Source organism: Elephas maximus, chromosome 6 (assembly GCF_024166365.1).
Source record: "Elephas maximus indicus isolate mEleMax1 chromosome 6, mEleMax1 primary haplotype, whole genome shotgun sequence".
NCBI classification, from domain to species: domain Eukaryota; kingdom Metazoa; phylum Chordata; class Mammalia; order Proboscidea; family Elephantidae; genus Elephas; species Elephas maximus.
The window spans coordinates 126,559,096-126,578,764 of record NC_064824.1 but is presented as its reverse complement, the minus strand read 5'-3'; the positions used below and the strand labels follow the sequence as shown (position 1 = coordinate 126,578,764).

Below are 19,669 nucleotides of genomic sequence, written 5' to 3'. Positions count from 1 at the left end.
TGGACAAGGAAAATACAGAGTGGAGAGGTGAAGTGTGCTGTCACATAGTAGGGAGAGCTACTAGGGTCACTTAACAATATGTGTATAAGTTTTTATATGAGAAACTAACTTGAATTTTAAACTTTCACTTAAAGCACAATAAAAAAAAATAGATATACAAACTTGAGATTTTGAGTGGAAAGAACTAAAAGACCTGGATGAGAAAGTTTCTTGTGACCAGTTCTCAAATGCTTCTGTGAGTCTATCAGCTTGTATGGAAATAGCACCAAAAAGATGCAAAGTATTTACTGACCCATGATACAATCAAATACTAGTAAGGTCAGGGTTCCTTAAGGGGAAAGAATTTATTGATGCTCTTAATTTACATATTTCTTTGCAGGGATCCACAATAAACACACATGGAAGCAATAGTAAAGAAATACAACAATGTATTGCATTGGACAATTATGTTGCAAAAGGAGTCTATAAAGTGTTGAAAATGACAGCTGTCATTTTGGGGACTAAGGTGTACTGGACCTGAGCCGTTGTATATTCAGTCACCTCATATGTGTGCAAAAACTGGACAATGAATAAGGAAGACTGACAAAGAATTGACGCCTTTGAGTTGCTGTGTTAGTCAAGAATACTGAATATACTGTGGACTTCCAAATAGAACTAACAAGTCTGTCCTGCAAAAAACACATCCATAGTGCCCCTTGGAAGTAAGGATGGTGAAACTTCATCTCAGGTACGTTGAACATTTTATCTGGAGGGACCAGTTCCTGGAGAAGGACAACATGATTGGTAAAGAAGAGGGGTCAGTGAAAATGAGGAAGGCTCTCGAGGAGATGGATTGATACAATGGTTGCAATAATGGGCTCACACATAGCAAAGACTGTCAGGATGGCTCAGAACTGGGTAGTGTTTCTTTCTGCTCTACCTAGGGTGGTTATGAGTCAGAGCTGATCTGATGGCATCTAACAACAAAGACAACTGCAAGGAGGTCTTTATGTCCAGTTATACTTCCAGGAGGTCTTGATTAAGTGGCAAAAGAACAAGACTGAAGCTTACAAGCACTGTTCTTCCATATAAATAAAATAATAGTGAAATCATAAAATATAAGATATAGGTAGCATGCTCCTCAGAAACCACGGAGGATGAAGAGATTTTGTCATGCTTACTGTGGACACGTAATCAGGAAAGACCAATTTCTAGAAAAGGACGTGATATTTGGTAGAGGGTCAGCAAAATTAAGTTGAAACCCTCCATGAGGTAGAGTGACAGGTGACAGCAACAATGAACTCAAAGATACCAACAATTATGTGAATGGTGCAGGACCAGGCAATGTTTTGTTCTAAGGTCACCCCGAGTTAAAGCTTCAAACCCATCCAAGCCAGTGGTGTTAATTATTCTTTGGACTCTAGGCACATAAGAACGCCATTGAGAAGTAAAAACACCATTCTAAGATCTCACCTGTATGCAAATCCTTGCACCATTTAAAACACCCCAGTTCTATAATGGCATATTCATAAGTTTACTTAAAGCCCTCCCAGACCATTACTTCTGTGCCTTTCTCTCTTCTATCACTTTCCTGTGCTGATGCTCCTTTCTTAACTCTACTACAAGACATTCCAAGGCAGAAAAGCCAAAGTAACTGCTTATATCTCCAGGAGGTCAGCAGGGTTTGGGCATCTCAGTACAGATTCATGGCAGTGGTGACATTGAAAAAGGGGTGATGATGGTGGTGTTGATGAAGATTAGGATGAGACAGCAATAGCAGTACCAGTTCTAAAAAGAAGAGGAAACAGAAGAATGAAATTACAACCGGAGCTTCAAATGCTTAGGTTTGTGCACAACAATGTTCCACCATTTGGAATTTGTACTTTCAAATGGTCATTCTATGTGTGTGGTCTTGGAACCCTGCCAGAAGACACCAAAAGCAACAAGGAAGCAAAAACAAGGAAATCATTCAATACAGGATGAGTTTCTCAACATCTCTCACTATTACCCTGGGCTCTCAACTTTGGTGGTTCCTGCAGCCCTGGGCACCACTTTCCCAGGGTCTTCACCCAAGTATGTGGGGTGAAAGGTCTCTAGTAGGCATCTTTTCCCTTCCCCCATTTGACCTTTTCTACTTGAATGTCCCCATAGTCTAAGGAGGTGGGGAAGATTGTACTACCTACATTTTTAGAGACAGAGATCATCATGTAGCCCCAGGGACCTAGGTCCACTACAGATGCCTGTCATTATTGCACTAGGGTGGGGAGCAATTGCAGTAGAAACAGTCCAAACTGTGGAAACTTCTTCCCACAACTCGACCATGGCCCAAGTTCTTGGGTGGCTGCTGCTGCTGCTCTTCTGTTCCTCTGCTCAGAGTTTTCTCTGGAGACGGACTCGTGGTTCCTATTCAAGCAAAGGGATGCACCCTTCTCGTGCTGGTTCCTTCCCACAAAAGTTGGACCATTTTAGCAAAAATTCTTCGCAGTTATGGCCACAGGTAAAAAGTAATGACCAGGTAGGAGATGGTGTGAGCTTGAAGCCTTGGCATTGGTGCTGCAGAAGTCTGGGAGGTATAGAAGAGATGGGGAAGGTTTTCAGTCCCTGGGTGGTGCAAATGGTTAAGTACTGAACCACCAACATGAAAATTGGTGGTTCAAACTCAGCAAAAGGAACCTTGGAAGAAAGACCTGATAATCTCCTTCTGAAAGGTCACAGCCCTGAAACTTCTGTGGAGCACAGTAGTTCTCTGACACTCATGGACCCACCATGAATCAAAACTGATTACATGACAACGGGACTGGTTTTTTGGTTTCAGGATATTTCACTGAGGTAACAGGCCATTAAAGAAGTAATGAAGGAAAATTTTCTGTTACTTTTGTTTGTTTGCTTTCGAGGCCACATAGAATTTCTACAAATCTGTTGATGTATCTACAGAATTTATCAAAATTTATAGGAGCATGTTCACCTCATAATGGCAAGTTCTTTTATGTAGAGATATGAAATGCCTGAATTTTTTTTTTTTTTTTATTCTTGTTATGGTAGAAATTGTTGATGCCCAATGCTTAGATCTAATTATTCACACTGGGGGGGTTGCAAAATAATAATATTAATTTTCTTCATTCCTCATTTCTTAGCTGAAATATGAATACAAAAGAAATTTCAATTATGTATTATTTGGCTACATGGTGACCCAATTTGTATTGGAAAGGTAGTATAAATGCTTGACTCATTCTCTTTATTTACCAGATTTTAAAAGGACATTAAGAATGATGGATTTAGAAAATTACACAATCACTTATTTTCTTTACCTTGTATTACAGAGCAGTCTCAGAATAATACCATTTTCACCAACAATATAATTATGAAAAAACAATTAAAAATTTATTTTGCAGTGTATCTGTCCATGGGATTGATTCTATCTAAGATATACAGTTAAGTTACTGACTTCTCTGCCACTCAAAATTGGTCCATTCTGTGTGGTAATGTGCTAATCCTATACCATTTATGCCCATTTATTTCACTTTATTTTTAAAATTTGTGTTTTAAATTTGATATTGTTTTATAATTATGTATTTCTATGGTCCAATGTTGGAAAACCCAGTGCCTTTGAGTCAATTCTGTCTGATAGCGGCCCTATAGGACAGAGTAGAACTGTCCCATAGAGTTTCTAAGGAGCACAATGCAGATTCCAACTGCTGACCCTTTGATTAGCAGCCGTAGCAGTTAACCACTACCCCAAATGGACCAATGAGCAACATCATGGTAAATGGAGAAAAGATTGAAGTTGTCAAGGATTTCATTTTACTTGGATCCTCAATCAACAGCCCTGGAAGCAGCAGTCAAGAAATCAAAAGACACATTGCATTGGGTAAATCTGCTGCAAAGGACCTCTTTAAAGTGTTGAAGAGCAAAGATGTCACCTTGAAGACTAAGGTGCTCCTGAACCAGGCCATGGTATTTTCAATTGCTTCATATTCATGTGAACCCTGGAAAATGAATAAGGAAGACCGAAGAAGAATTGAAGCCTTTGGATTGTGTTGACCAAGAATACTGAATACACCATGGACTCCCAAAAGAACGAACAAATCTGTCTTGGAAGAAGTACAACCAGAATGCTCCTTAGAAGCAAGGAGGGCAAGACTGTGTCTTACGTACTTTGGACATGTTGTCAGGAGGGATTGGTCTTTGGAGAAGGACGTCATGCTTGGCAGAGTACAGGGTCATCAGAAAATAGGAAGACCCTCAACAAGGTAGATTGACACAGTGGGTGCAACAATGAGCTCAGCATAACAACGATTGTAAGAATGGCTCAGGACTGGGTAGTGTTTTGTTCTGTTGTGCATAGGGTCTCTACAAGTTGGAACAGACTCAACAGCACCTAACAACAACAACAACAACACGGTCTGAAGTCAAATTGACAAAAAAAAATAAAAATATTTCAATAAACTCAATTTTGACTGGTTGTATGGAGGAAAACACATTAACAACCTGCAGATGACACAAGCTTGTTTACAAAAAGCAAAGAGAACTTGAAGCAAATACTGATCAGAACAAAGACTACAGCCTTCAGTATGGATTCCACCTTGATATAAAGAAAACAAAAATTCCACAACTGGACCAATAAGCAGCATCATGATAAATGGAGAAAAGGTTGAAGTTGTGAAGAATTTCATTTTACAAGGATCCATAGTCAACAGCCATGGAAGCAGCAGTCAAGACATCAAAGTATGGATTGCATGGGGCAACTCAGCCGCAGAAGACCTCCTTAAAATGTTAAAAAGCAAAGAAGAAGGAACAAATCTGTCTTGGAAAAAGTAGAGCCAGAAGACTCCTCAGAAGCAAGGATGGGGAGACTTTGACACAGGTGCTTTGGGTATGTTATTGGCAGGGACAAGTCCCTGGAGATGGACGTCACGCTTGCTAGAGGGGCAGGGAAAGAGCGAAAGATCCTCAACAGGATGGATTGGCACAGGGACTGCAACAATGGGTTCAAACGTAGCAATGATTGTGAGGGTGACACAGTAAAGGGCTGTGTTTTGTTCTCTAGTACATGGGGTCACTAGGAGTCAGAACTAACTCCACAGCACCTAGGAACAACAACAAAACATTCTTAATGCTTCTCTTTATGATTTTATAAAAGATAAAGTCCTTCCTTTTGCATATAACTTCCCACCTTTACTCCTTTACTTTTCTATTTTGTTAGCGATATTATAGCCATATGTTTCTTGTTTTGTTTGTAATTGATTTTACGTGTTTTGTTGTGGTTCAGAGTATAAACAGTCAAACAAACTCCAGTTCAACAGTTTCTACAGGTCTAATTTAGTGACATTGATTCTATTCTTTGAGTTGTGCAACCATTCCCACCCTCTTTTTCTGGTTTGTTCCTCCTCCATTAACATAAATTCACTGCCCCCTAAGATTCCTATCTAATCTTTAGGGTTTCTTTAGCAAATTTTCTTCTATGTACATAGACCTTAAAGAGCATAACATTCGAGACACACATACTTTAGTAGAAAAGCTAATTATTATTTGGTTTTAAGAAGACTTCAGGGGATATTTTTGGTTTGAAGTTTAAGGAGTATATCAGGGCAAATATTTCAAGAGTACATCCAACCTCCATGAATCCAGTAATTCTACATTCTATGAGAACTTGAAATTCTGTTCTGCATTTTTCTGCTTTTGATCAGTATATGCTTTGAATTTTTGTATTTTGCAATATTTCATTCTATTCAATAACTATAACCTCTTGGTTGTTTTAGGCTTAAAATTGTATGTAAACACATAAATTTTTCACTCCTAATTCCTTTGTTAAAATCGATTATTAAAGAAGGACTTAAAATAATTATACTCTTGGAATTTTACTACTTGTGTGATATCTGAATGGTTAAATATATAATTCTTGCTTGTCAGTTTTCCTTCCTGAGTTAAACTCTCATCTAGCATTGTGTGTTGCTATGTAGCATGCGGAGTCCAACAAAATATATACTTTCTTATTTGGGACTTTTTGCCTGAATGCCTGAAGGATCCCTTCTTTTTCTTTGCAGTAAATGAAATGTCCTGGGACACATCTGGAGTTCTGGTGGCACAAGGTTAAGAGCTTGCAGCTTGAATCCACCATCTACTCCTTGGAATTCTCTGTGGGGCGGTTCTACTCAGAACTCTCAGTTCACTGTGGGTTGGAATCTACTCACAGAGATTGGGTTTGCGTTTTTGGGTTTTGGGACACATGTTGGTATTGACAAATTGATACCAGTTTTTCCTGAGATACAGTCTATTTATTCTTTACCATTTTTTAATAATATATTTTTCCTAGTCTATGTATTTACTTTTCTTTTTTAAAGTCACCAGTTACACATTACTGAGTGTACATAGTCAATTACACTCAACTAGTTCTAATTTTCTCTCTAATTCAATTAAATACTTTTCCATTTATTTCTACTAATTCTTTTCTAGCTTGACCTCTAGATTCTTCATTCTGTGAATAATTATTTCTATAATAAGTTTATTTTTCCTTCTACTTATAGTTTGAACATGACCACTATAGTTTTCAGCTCTTTATTTTATTTTTTTTCTTTAAGTGTTCTGATCTCTTTTACAGAGAGTTGACTTTGCCTTAAGTTCTTGAATTCTTATGGAGAACTTCGGTCATAGTTATGAACTGCTTGCCAATACCATTTTTCTAGCCTGAGGACCTACTCTGTTGGCTAGGCTATTGGTTAACAGGCATTCTCATACATAGTTGTTAGGAATGGTTAAATGGTGTAACCATTATAGGGAGAATTTAGCAATATTTAGTAAAATTACACCCTCTTTTGTAAACCCTGGTGAAGTAGTTATTAAGAGCTACAGTTGCTAAGCATTTCAGCAGTTCAAATCCACCATGCCCTCTTTGGACACTCTATGGTGCAGTTCTACTCTGTCCTATATGGTTGCTATGAATAGTAATCAACTCGATGGCAATGTTTTTTTTTTTTTTCCCAGGCATCTGTCTCAAGGATACACTAACAAAACTATGGAAAGATGTATGTGCAAACTATGGATTTTGGAAACATTTAGAATAAGAGCAGATGGGAAATAAATCAAATATTCATCAAGATAATACTAGTCTAATTATTAAGATATGTCTACACTTGAAAATAAAATGTAGTTGTAAAAGACAATAAGGAATATTTCAAAAATCTTAATATGTTGCTATGTAATGATCTCCATGATATGATATTGAGTGAAAATACCAGAATGGCACCCTAAGAAATGGCAGAAAGAATATATATATATATCAAGGCATCAGGATTGGAGGAAGACTCATTAACAACCTATGTTATACAGATGACACAACCTTGCTTGCTGAAAGTGAAGAAGACCTGAAGCACTTACTAATGAAGATGAAGACCACAGCCTTCAGTATGGATTGCACCTCAACATGAAGAAAACAAAAATCCTCACAACTGGACCAATGAGCAACATCATGATTAACAGAGAAGATTAAAATTCTCAAGGATTTCATTTTACTTGGATCCACAATCCATAGCCATGGAAGCAGTAGTCAAGAAATCAAAAGATGCATTTCATTGGGTAAATCTGCTGTAAAGGACCTCTTTAAAGTGTTGAAGAGCAAAGATGTCACCTTGAAGACTAAGGTGTGTCTGACCCAAGCCATGGTATTTTCAATTGTATTATATTCATGTGAAAGCTGGACAATGAATAAGGAAGACTGAAGAAGAATTGACCCCTTTGAATTGTGGTGTTGGAGGAGAATATTGAATATACCATGGACTGCCAAAAGAATGAACAAATCTGTCTTAGAAGCACAACCAAAATACACCTTAGAAGCAAAGATGGCGAGACTTCATCTTACATACTTTGGACATGTTGTCAGGAGGGATCAGTCCCTGGAGAAGGACATCATGCTTGGCAGAGTACAGGGTCAGTGGAAAAGGGGAAGACCATCAATGAGGCGGATTGACACAGTGGGTGCAACAATGAGCTCAAGGGTAACAACGATTTTAAGGATGGCTCAGGACTGGGCAGTGTTTCGTTCTGTTGTGCATAGGATCGCTATGAGTCAGAACCAATTCGAGGGCACCTAACAACAACAAACATATATGTGTGTGTGTATATATATATATATATACACACGTATATGTTTTACAAAATAATGGAAGAATAAATAAAAAGTAAAAACAGTTACATACATGAGACAGAGATAAAAGCTTCTGGAAATAAAATGACCCCAGTTTTTCTGAATATTCTTTGCTTTGCAGATTTAGCTTTGGAACCATGGAAATATTTCCAATAAAAAAATTAAAAATTGAAAATAAAATGAAAAAAGAAGAGCTAATTGTCTATAATATCTGTGGCTTAACTAGACAGAATTATCTTAAGTGACTAGATAGCTCAGTACTTTGACTTCATATCTCTTGTAAATTCTAACTATACATACACACAGAAACATTGGTAATCAGTTTTCAGTAATGATGTCACTCTTTTTATTAATTGTATTTTAGGTGAAAGTTTAGAGAGAAAATTAGTTTCTCATTCAAAAATTTATGCACAAATTGTTTTGTGACATTGGATTCAATTCCCACAATGTGTCGGTACTCTCCTGCTTTCTATTGTGGGTTCGCTTTCTAACTCAGCACTGAAGCCACACACACTCTCTCAATATTGTTCTTTCTGCATACCGTCATGTTGATTCCAAGGCATAGCAACTATATAGGACAGAGCAGAAGTGCCCCTCAGTGTTTCCTAGACTGTAAAATTTATTGGAAGAGCCCTGGTAGTGCAGTGGTTAAGAGCTAGGCTGCTAACTGAAAGGTCAGTGGTTCAAATCCAGCAGCCATTCTTTGGGAAAAAGATGTGCCAGTTGGATTCCATTTATTCCCAGGGGCAGTTGGTGGGTTTGAACCACCCACCAGGCAGTTAGCAGCCTTGCACTTAACCACTGTAACACCAGCATTTCTTTTAATATTGCTGTTGTTATGTTAATGTGTATTACTATATATTATTTGCATAAAGCAAATAAATAATTATGTTAATGTCACAACCCAAACTTTCAGAGTAAAAGAAAATAGCTGCGAGTATAAAATCAAACAGGAATCTCGCATTCTAAATTTGAATTTGAAATATCAGCTTGAAATGTAAACAAGTAGTACTGATGGTTACACTTTGTGGGTGCAATTTACACCACTGGATTCTACACTTGAAAATGGTTGAAGTGGCAGATTTTGCGTTGGGTCTATTTCACCACCAAAAGCAAAAACATAAATTTGTCCAGCATGTAGGCACAGTGACTTGAGCAATGACACTGATTTAAATGGGATCTTAGAATCATGGAAAACCTGGTAACATAGTGGTTAAGAGCTATGGCAGCTAACCACAAGTTCAGGAGTTTGAATCCACCAGGGACTCCTTGGAAACCCTATAGGGAAGTTCTTCTCTTTGCTTTGCAGATTTAGCTCTTCTCTGCCCTGTAGGGTCTCTATGAGTAGGAATTGATTCAACGGCAATGGGTTGCTTTTGTTGTTCTTAGAATCATAATTCAAATCTCACAAGTCAAATCATGCTGCTATCCAGTTATCAGAAAGCAAAAACAATCTGCGAGGCCTGCTGAGTTAGTGACTTACAAAAATATTTTTACTTTCACAGAGATATTTCATTAATGATGCCTTTTATAAACCTGGAGGGCCAGTATTTCTGATGATTGGAGGGGCGTGGATTGCCTGCGAATCCTGGGTATCAATAAGTAAAACCTGGGTTACATATGCTGAGAGATTGGGCGCCCTCTTCTTACTTCTGGAACATAGGTTTTACGGACACAGCCAACCAACAGGGTAAGTCTAAGGTTGTCTTTTTTGTGGTTGTTCTCATTGTGGTTGCTCTTCTCTCTCTTTTTCATTTAGGCAATGTTAACTCCAGATATGCTCCTCTTGATAAGAAAGAAAAACTGTACGTAGAGGTTCTAGTTAGGAACAATGTTCTTGATAAAAAGATTGAAGTGAAATTTCCTTTTAAAAAATGTATTCCTTATGTACTATAATTTCATTTTAAAACTTATTTTCCTGAACAGGAAACATACTTCTTTTTTTTTTTCTACTCCAATAGAATTTTATAGCATGAAAATTATCCTCCTCATGGAAAAGTGATGACCGTTTTGTTAAAACCACTCATCAAACATAACTGGATATTGTATTAAATTCCAGCCTGCAGTGGCAGAGCAAGAAACAAGAATGAGATCTGTTTTTGTCTCAATAGCTTATTCTTGCCACCTACTATTTTCTCCCCCAGTAGAAAGATATTTTTTTAACTTACTTTCTTAGAATTATAAGCTATTCATTATATGAAGTCAAGCAAATAGAACGAAGTTTAAAATTTTCTTGGGGTTCTGAAAAATCCAATTTAATGTCAGAATCTTTTATTGTCATTAAAATAAGGATTGCTTCTTATAAGCCTGAGAATGAGATTAGTGTCAGTAAAGTGATACCTTTTTTATGAGTCGAAGTGGTAGCTTTTATCACGACAGACTAATAATTACTGAAGGTTTCATAGGCTTCTATCTAACCATAACTCCACAAATGTGATTTTTGAATTGCATGTCCACTTATCTTTTGGTAGTGAGGTGACACTCCAATAATTCCATCAGTTCTACATTTCTTCATTAGAAACTTTGATTTGTTCATCTGTGTTTATGGAGTTGTGATAGTCTATATATATAGTTTTAAGTCCGAGTTTTCTTTAGTGATTTGTCAAAGGAAGTAAATTGCTGTCCAGGAATGGAATAACTGTGTTTTAGGAAATAACTATAGCAAATAACTCGTTTGCTATCCAAATTAACTTCATGTGCTATTTTTCACTAAGCTGGGGGTTAGAAAGAAACTATAATAGAATTTGGAGATCAAGTGAACAAATTGGGGGAGAGTCTACAGGTCTGAGAATTTACTTTTAGAAAGTGGGGTGAAATCTATGACAGAGTATTCCCATAAATCTTATCTACATGTTTCCACTGCCTTGATCTTACACAGTAAGTCCACATCTGGCTGGAAGGGTGGCTAGGATACATAGTGTTTATCCTGGGCAGCCATGCTCACAGTTGAAACCCAGGACTCTGATTACATAAAGATAAAAGGGAAAGTAAATATAAGGGGAAAATTAACAGGTTCTGCTGTAGCTTCTTAGTAGAAATGCTGAGCCAAGGTAAACATTTTTGCCTCTTGATGTACTTATTGCATGAGGGCAAATTGCTTTCTGAATGATTCTACCAGTCCATATTTCCACAAGTGGTATAGGAGAGAAACTGTCTCCTCAAATCCATGCCAACACTAAGTACTAAAATAAATCTTGACAGTTTGATAGGAAGGGAAAAATACTCATATTTGTGTAGCTTTGATAATAGAAAGGGCTAATCATTTTCAAATATTTGCCGATTGTGTTTCTTTTTGTGAGTATTCTATGCCCTTTGTCTAGTTTTAAATCCATAATCAGCTAGTTGTAGCATCATTTGGAGGGGGGAGAGGGAGAATTTTTTCTTTAGCAATAAGGATTAAAAACATCCCAGGTTTATAAGAAGCCATACTATGTAAGAAACATCATTGAAAAATAAATTTTGAAAATTTTACTTAGTTATCTTATAACTGAGAAACTTAGGTTTAAATACTGCTTTGTCTACATGTAGCAGAAAAGGAGAAAGGATGGAAAACAACATCAGTACAATTTAATATGTGTTTTTGTAAAGCTTTGCAAACAATTAAATCTCTGACATTTTAGCCCTTTCAAAAATGGGCTCCTCTCTGAGTCTGAGTAATAATGTGATAGTTGTGGTTCAGTTTGGTGGACGAAGAAATGAGATCATATGGGTATTTGCTGTTATTAGGTGCCAATGAGTTGGTTCCAATTCATATTGACCCTATATACAACAGAAAGAAACACCACCCAGTCCTATACCTTCCTCACAATCATTACTATGCTTGAGCCCGTTGTTGCAGCCACTGTGTGAATCCATCTCATTAAGGGTCTTCTTCCCTTTTCTGCTGACCCTGTATTTTGCAATGCATGATGTCCTTCTCTTGGAATTGTTCCCTCCTGACAACATGACCAGAGTATTTGAGACATAGTCTTGCCATCATTACTTCTGAGAAGCATTCTAGTTGTACTTCGTCCAAGACAGATTTGTTTGTTCTTTTCGTAGTCCTTGATGTATTCAATGTTCTTTGCCAACACCACAATTCAAAGGTGTCAATTCTTCTTCGGTCTTATTTACTCATTTTCCAGCGTTCACATGCACATGAGGAGATTGAAAACACCACGACTTGGATCAGGTGTACCTTATCACTGGTTCCAAGTCCTCTTCTACATCTGGCTTGAATTTCGGGCGGTTCCCTATTGATATACTACTGCAGCCACTTTTGAATGATCTTCAGGAAAATCCTATTAGCATGTGATATTAGTGATATTGTTTGATAATTTCCACATTCAGTCGGATCACCTTTCTTGGAAATAGGTATAAATATGGATCACAGCTAGTCCATTGACCAGGTAGCTATCTTCAAAATTTCTTGGTATAGACAAGTGAGCTCTTCCAGTGCTGCATTTGTTTTTTGAAATGTCTCAATTGATGCTCTTTCAATTCCTGGAGACTTATTTTTCACAACCGCCTTTAGTGCAGCATGAAACTTTCTCAGTACCATCAATTCCCGATCATATGCTACCTTCTGAAATGGTTGAACGTCAGCCAGCTCTTTTTTGGTTTACTGACTCCGTGTATTCCTTCCATCTTCTTTTGATAGTTCCTGTGTTGTTTGATATTTTCCTCGTAGAAAACTTCAAGACTCCAACTCAAGGCTTGAGTTTTTTTTTCTTTCAGCTTGAGAAATGCTGAGTTTGTTCTTTCTTTTTGTTTTCTATGTCCAGGGCTTGGTGCATGTCAGTATAATACTTTGTCCTCTGGAGTCCTTTGAAATGTTTTTTTTTTTCCCCCTTATTACCAACTTTCTTGTTCTAGTCCTTGCTCCTGGGGTGCTGTGCCCCTTTAGTCTCATTTTTTTTTTCTTTTTTACTTTTTCATTTTTACTTTTATTGTGCTTTAAGTGAAAGTTTAAAAATCAAGTCCGTCTCTCACACAAATCTCATGTACACCTTGCCTCATACTCTCAATTGCTCTCCCCCTTATGAAACAGCCCGCTCCCTCCCTCCACTTTCTCTTTTTGCGTCCGTTTCACCAGCTTCTAACCCCCTCTACCCTCTCATCTCCCCTCCAGGGAGGAGATACCAACATTGTCTCAAGTGTCCACCTATTCCAAGAAGCTCCCTCCTCACCAGCATCCCTATCCAATTCAATGTCCAGTCCAATCCCATTGTCCAGTCCAATCCCTGTGAAGTGTTGGCTTTGAGAATGGTTCCTGTCCTGGGACAACAGAAGGTCTGGGTGCCATGACCACCAGGGTTCTTCTAGTCTCAGTCAGACCATTAAGTCTGGTCTTTTTACAGAATTTTGGGGTCTGCACTCCACTGCTCTCCTGCTCCCTCAGGGGTTCTCTGTTGTGTTCCCTGTCAGGGCAGTCATCAGTTGTAGACCAGCACCATCTAGTTCTTCTTGTCTCAGGCTGATGTAGTCTCTGGTTTAGGTGCCCCTTTCTTTCTCTTGGGCTCATAATTACCTTGTGTCCTTGGTGTTCTTCATTCTCCTTTGATCCAGGTGGGTTGAGACTGATTGATGCATCTTAGATGGCTGCTTGCTACCGTTTAAGACCCCAGATGCCCCTCTCCAAAGTGGGATGCAGAATGTTTTCTTAATAGATTTTATTATGCCAATTGACTTAGATGTCCCCTGAAACCAGGTCCCCAAACCCCTGCCCCTGTTACGCTGGCCTTCGAGGCATTCAGTTTATTCAGGAAACTGCTTTTGATTTAGTCTAGTTGTGCTGACCTCACCTGGTTTGTGTGTTATCTTTTCTTTCTCTTAAAATAGTTCTTATCTTCTACCTAATTAGTGAATACTCCTCTCCCACCCTCTCTCCCTCCCCCATCTCGTAACCATCAAAGAATATTTTCTTCTCTATTTAAACTATTTCTTGAGTTCTTATAATAGTGGTCTTATACAATATTTGTCCTTTTGAAACTGACTAATATCACTTAGCATAATGCCTTCCAGATTCCTCCATGTTATGAAATGTTTCACAGATTCATCACTGTTCTTTATTGATGCATAGTATTCCATCGTGTGAATTTACCGCAGTTTATTTATCCATTCCTTCATTGATGGGCACCTGGGTTGCATCCATCTTTTCGCTATTGTAAGCAGTGCTGCAATGGACACGGGTGTGCATATATCTGTTTGTGTAAAGGCTCTTATTTCTCCAGGATATATTCCAAGGAGTGGGATTGCTGGATGGTATGGTAGTTCTATCTCTAGCTTTTTAAGGAAGTGCCAAATCGATTTACAAAGTGGTTGTACCATTCTACATTCCCACCAGCAGTTTATAAGTGTTCCAATCTCTCCACAACCTCTCCAACATTTATTATTTTGTATTTTTGGGTTAATGCCAGTCTTCTTGGAGTGAGATGGAATCTCATTGTAGTTTTGATTTGCATTTCTCTAATGGCTAATAATCATGAGCATACCCTCACGTATCTGTTAGCTACCTGAATGTTTTCTTTAGCGAAGTGTCTGTTCATATCTTTTGCCATTTTTTAATTGGTTTTCGTAGTTGAGTTTTTGCAGTATCATGTAGATTTTAGAGATCAGGCACTGATCGGAAATGTCCCCAGTCTGTAGGTTATCTTTTTACCCTTTTGCTGAAGTCTTTGGATGAGCATAGGTGTTTGAGGAGCTCCCAGTTATGTAGTTTTTCTTCTGCATTGTTAGTAATGTTTTGTATACGGTTTATGCTACATATTAGGGCTCCTAAACATTTTCCCTATTTTTTCCCCGTGATCTTTAACATTTTATATTTTATACTTAGGTCTTTGATCCATTTTGAGCTCATTTTTGTGCATAGAGTGAGGTACGGATATTGTTTCATTTTTTGCAGATGGATATCCAGTTATGACAGTACCATTTGTTAAAAAGACTGTCTTTTCCCTGTTTAACTGTTTTTGGGCCTTTGTCAAGTATGAACTGCTCATAAATTGATGGATTTATGTCTGCACTCTCATTTCTATTTCATTGGTCTATGTTTCTGTTGTTATACCAGTATCAGGCTGTTTTGACTACTGTGACAGTATAATAGGTTCTAAAATCAGGTAGAATAAGGCCTCTCACTTTGTTCTTCTTTTTCAGTAGTACTTTACTTTCCCAGGGCCTCTTTCCCTTCCATATGAAGTTGGTGATTTGTTTCTCCATCTCATTAAAGAATGTCCTTGGAGTTTCGATTGGAATTACATTAAATGTATAGATCGCTTTTGGTAGAATAGACATTTTTATAATGTTAAGTCTTCCTATCCATGAGCAAGGTATGTTCTTCCACTTATGTAAGTCTCTTTTGGTTTCTTGCAGAAGTGTACTGTAGTTTTCTTTGTATAAGCCTTTTACATCTCTGGTAAGATTTATTCCTAAGCATTTTATTTTCTTGGGGGCTACTGTAAATGGCACTGATTTGGTGATTTCCTCTTTGATGTTCTTTTTGTTGGCGTAGAGGAATCGAACTGATTTTTTTTTTATGTTTATCTCATATCCCGATACTCTGCTGAACTCTTCTATTAGTTTCAGTTAGTTTACTTGAGGATTCCTTAGGGTTTCCTCTGTATAAGATCATGTCTTCTGCAAATAGAGGTACTTTTACTTCTTTCTTGCCAATCTGGATGCACTTTATTTCTTTAACTAGCCTAATTTCTCTGGCTAGGACCTCCAACACAATGTTGAATAAGAGCAGTGATAAAGGGCATCCTTGTCTGTTTCACAATTTCAAGGGGAATGCTTTCAGGCTTTCTCCATTTAGGATGATGTTGGCTATTGACTTTGTATCAATGCCCTTTATTACATTGAGGAATTTTCCTTTTATTCCTTTTTTGCTGAGAGTTTTTTTTAATCAGGAATGGGTGTTGAACTTTGTCAAATATCTTTTCTACATCAGTTAATGAAATCAGGTGATTCTTGTCTTTTTTTTCTTATTTATATGATGGATGACATTAATTGTTTTTTAATGTTGAACCATCCCTGCATACCTGGTATGAATCTCACTTTGTCATGGTGAATTTTTTTTTTGAAATGTTGTTGAATTCTGTTAGCTAGAATTTTGTTAAGGTTTTTTTGCATCTAAAGTTCATGAGCAATATAGGTCTGGAATATTCTTTTTCAGTGGTGTCTTTACCTGGTTTTAGTATCAGGAACATGGTGGCTTCATAGAATGAGTTTGGGAGTAGTCTGTCCTTTTCTATGCTCTGAAATACCTTTAGTAGTAGTGGTGTTAACTCTTCTCTGAAAGTTTGGTAGAACTCTGCAGTGAAGCCACCCAGGCCAGGTTTTTTGAGGGGGGCGGGGGGAGTTTTTTGATTACCTTTTCAATCCCTTCTTTTGTTATAGGTCCATTTAGTTGTTCTACCTCTGTTTGTGTTAGTTTAGGTAGATAGTGTGTTTCTAGGAATTCATCCATTCCTTCTAGGTTTTTAAATTTTTAGAGTACAATTTTTCATAGTAACCTAAGAGGATTCTTTTAATTTCAGTTGGGTCTGTTGTAATATCCCCCATCTCATTTCTTCTTTGCTTCCTCTCCTGGTTTTCTTTTGTCATTTGGGCCATTGGTTTATCAATTTTGTGGATCTTTTCAAAGAACCAGCTTTTGGTCTTGTTAATTCTTTCAATTGTTTTTCTGTTCTTTGTTTCATTTAGTTCTACTCTAATTTTTATTATTTCTTTTCTTCTTACGCCTGAGGATTTCTTTTGTGGCTCTCTTTCTATTTGTTCAGGTTGTAGGGATAGTTCTTTGATTTTGGCCCTTTCTTCTTTTTGCATGCATGCTTTTATTTAAGTACATTGACCTCTGAGCACTGCTTTCACTGTGTCCTGAAGGATCTGATAGGAAGCGTTTTCGTTCTCATCGGATTCTATGAATTTCCTTTTTCCATCCTTAATGTCTTCTATAACCCAGTCTTTTTTGAGCAGGGTATAGTTCAGTTTCCAAATGTCTGATTTCTTTTCCCTGCTTTTTCTGTTATTGATTTCTATTTTTGTGGTCTTATGGTCAGAGAAGATGCTTTGTAATATTTTAGTGTTTTGTATTCTGCTAAGGCTTGCTTTATGATCTAATATATGATCTATTCCAGAGAATGTTCTATGTACACTAGAAAAGAAAGTATACTTGGTTGCTGTAGGGTGGAGTGTTCTGTATATGCCTATGAGGTCAAGTTAGTTGATTGTGTCATTTAGATCTTCCATGTCTTTATTGAGCTTCTTTCTGGATGTCCTGCCCTTCACCGAAAGTGGTCTGTTGAGTTCTCCTACTATTATTGTGGAACTGTCTATCACACTTTTCAGTGCTGATAGAGTTTGTTTTATGTATCTTGCAACCCTGTCATTGGGTGCATAAATATTTAATATGGTTATATCCTCTTGGTATATTGTCCCTTTAATCATTATATAGTGTCCCTCCTTATCTTTTATGATGGATTTAACTTTAAAGTGTATTTGTCAGAAATTAATATTGCCACTCCTGCTCCTTTTTGATTGTTGTTTGCTTGACATATTTTTTTTCCATCCTTTGAGTTTTAGTTTGTGTCTCTAAGTCTAAGGTGTGTCTCTTGTAGGCAGTGTATAGACAGATCTTGTTTTAATCCATTCTGCCACTCTCTGTCTCTTTTTTGGTGAATTTAGTCCATTTATATTCAGTGTAATTATAGATAGATATGAATTTAGTGCTATCATTTTGATGTCTTTTTTTGTGTGTGTTGTTGACAGTTTATTTTTCCCACTTAATTTTATGTGCTGAGTAGATTATCTTTATATATTGTCCTTTTCTCATATTTGTTGTTGACTTTGTTTCTGCTGAGTCTCTGTTTTTTTCTTGCATTTTATTTTGATGAGTTTGCTAGTTTGTCTCCTTTGTGGTTACCTTATTATTTACCCCTATTTTTCTAAATTTAAACCTATTTCTTTGTATCACCTTATCTTTCACTCCATATGGAAGATCTATAACTACATTTCTTAGTTCCTCTGTACTGTTTTAATGTTGACTTCTTTTACGTAATAACATCACTGTAGCGTTTTGAGCTTTTTTTTTTTTTGGCTTGGTTGGTTATCTTGCTTTGGTTTTTTGATTTCCCTGTCTTGGTTTACTTCTGATTGCTCTTCCCAGTGTTCTAGTCTTGGGTTGTTACCTGTTATTATTGATTCCCTAACCAAAGAACTCTCTTTAGTATTTCTTGTAGTTTTGGTTTGGTTTTTACAAATTCCTTAAACTTCTGTTTATCTGGAAATGTCCTAATTTCATCTTCATATTTAAGAGACAGTTTTGCTGGATATAAGATTATTGTCTGGCAATTTTTTTCTTCAATTTTCTAAATAAGTCATCCCATTGCCTCCTTGCCTCCATGTTTCTGCTGAGTAGCCCGAGCTTATTCTTATTGACTCTCCTTTGTAGGTGGCTTCTTGTTTATTCCTAGTTGCTCCTCAAACCCTCTATCTTTGGTTTTGGCGAGTTTGATTATAATATTTCTTGGTGACTTTCATTTAGCATCTACCTTATGTGGAGTTCAATGAGCATCTTGGATAGATATCTTCTCATCTTTCATGATATCAGGGAAGTATACTGCCAACAAATCTGCAACAACTTTCTCTGCATTTTCTGTGATTCCTCCCTCTTCTGGTACTGCAGTCACTCATAGGTTATTTCTCTTGATGGTGTCCCACATGATTCTTAAGTTTTCTTCATTTTTTAAAATTCTTTTATCTGATTTTCTTCAAATATATTAGTGCCAAGTGATTTATCTTCAAGTTCAGAAATTCTGCCTTCCCGTTATTCAATTCTGTTCCTCTGACTTTCTATTGAGTTATCTACTTCTGTAATTTTATTGTTAATATTCTGAATTTCTTCATTCCTGTCTATTAAGGAATTTTCCAGCTTATTAAATTTTTCATTATGTTCCTGAATAATCTTTCTAATTTCTTCAATTGTTTTATCTGTGTGTTCCTTGGCTTGTTTGGGTATTGCTTCATTTTCTTCCTGAAATCTTGAAGGGTTCTGTATATTAATCTTTTGTATTCTGCTTCTCGTAATTCCAGTAAGGCACTTTCATCTAGATGATCCCTTGATTGTTTTGAGAGCTTGTTGAGGCGATCATGGTCTGATTCTTTATGTGACTCGATGTTGACTGTTGTTTCTGAGCCATCTATAAGTTATTGTATTAGTTTATTTTATATTTCCTTACAGTGTCATAGTTTCTTGCTTTGTTTTATTTTGATATGCCTAGATGGTTTGCTTGAGTGAGCTAGCTTGATTATTTTTGTCTTTGGAGCTCTGGTGTCCTGTCCCTACCTGGCTAGAGCTGTTATCAAGTATATCAGTCTAGAAGTCCATTCATTTTTCTTGTCTGAATTCAGCTCAGGTGTCCAGGTAGCTGATCATCAAGTGTGTGGTACAGGCTCTGTCCTACAGTCTTTGAGGGGCAGGGTGATTAGTGTAGGTACCAGTATCAGGTTTCAGCAGGGGGTCACACTCTGAACAAGGCGGGGGCTGAGAAAAGTCCCCAATGTGTCTCTGAGGAA

General features: G+C 37.2%; 1 protein-coding gene across 1 annotated transcript in view; it reads left to right on the top strand.

Moving 5' to 3' along the window:
* Window positions 1-2,299: 2,299 nt before the first annotated feature.
* The window catches only part of LOC126078362 (putative serine protease K12H4.7), a 71,877-nt gene continuing 54,507 nt past the window's right edge, over window positions 2,300-19,669 (top strand). The window contains exons 1-2 of the mRNA XM_049888848.1: window positions 2,300-2,494; window positions 9,625-9,809. Coding sequence (XP_049744805.1) covers window positions 2,300-2,494; window positions 9,625-9,809 — 380 coding nt within the window. The remainder of the gene's footprint in view (window positions 2,495-9,624; window positions 9,810-19,669) is intronic.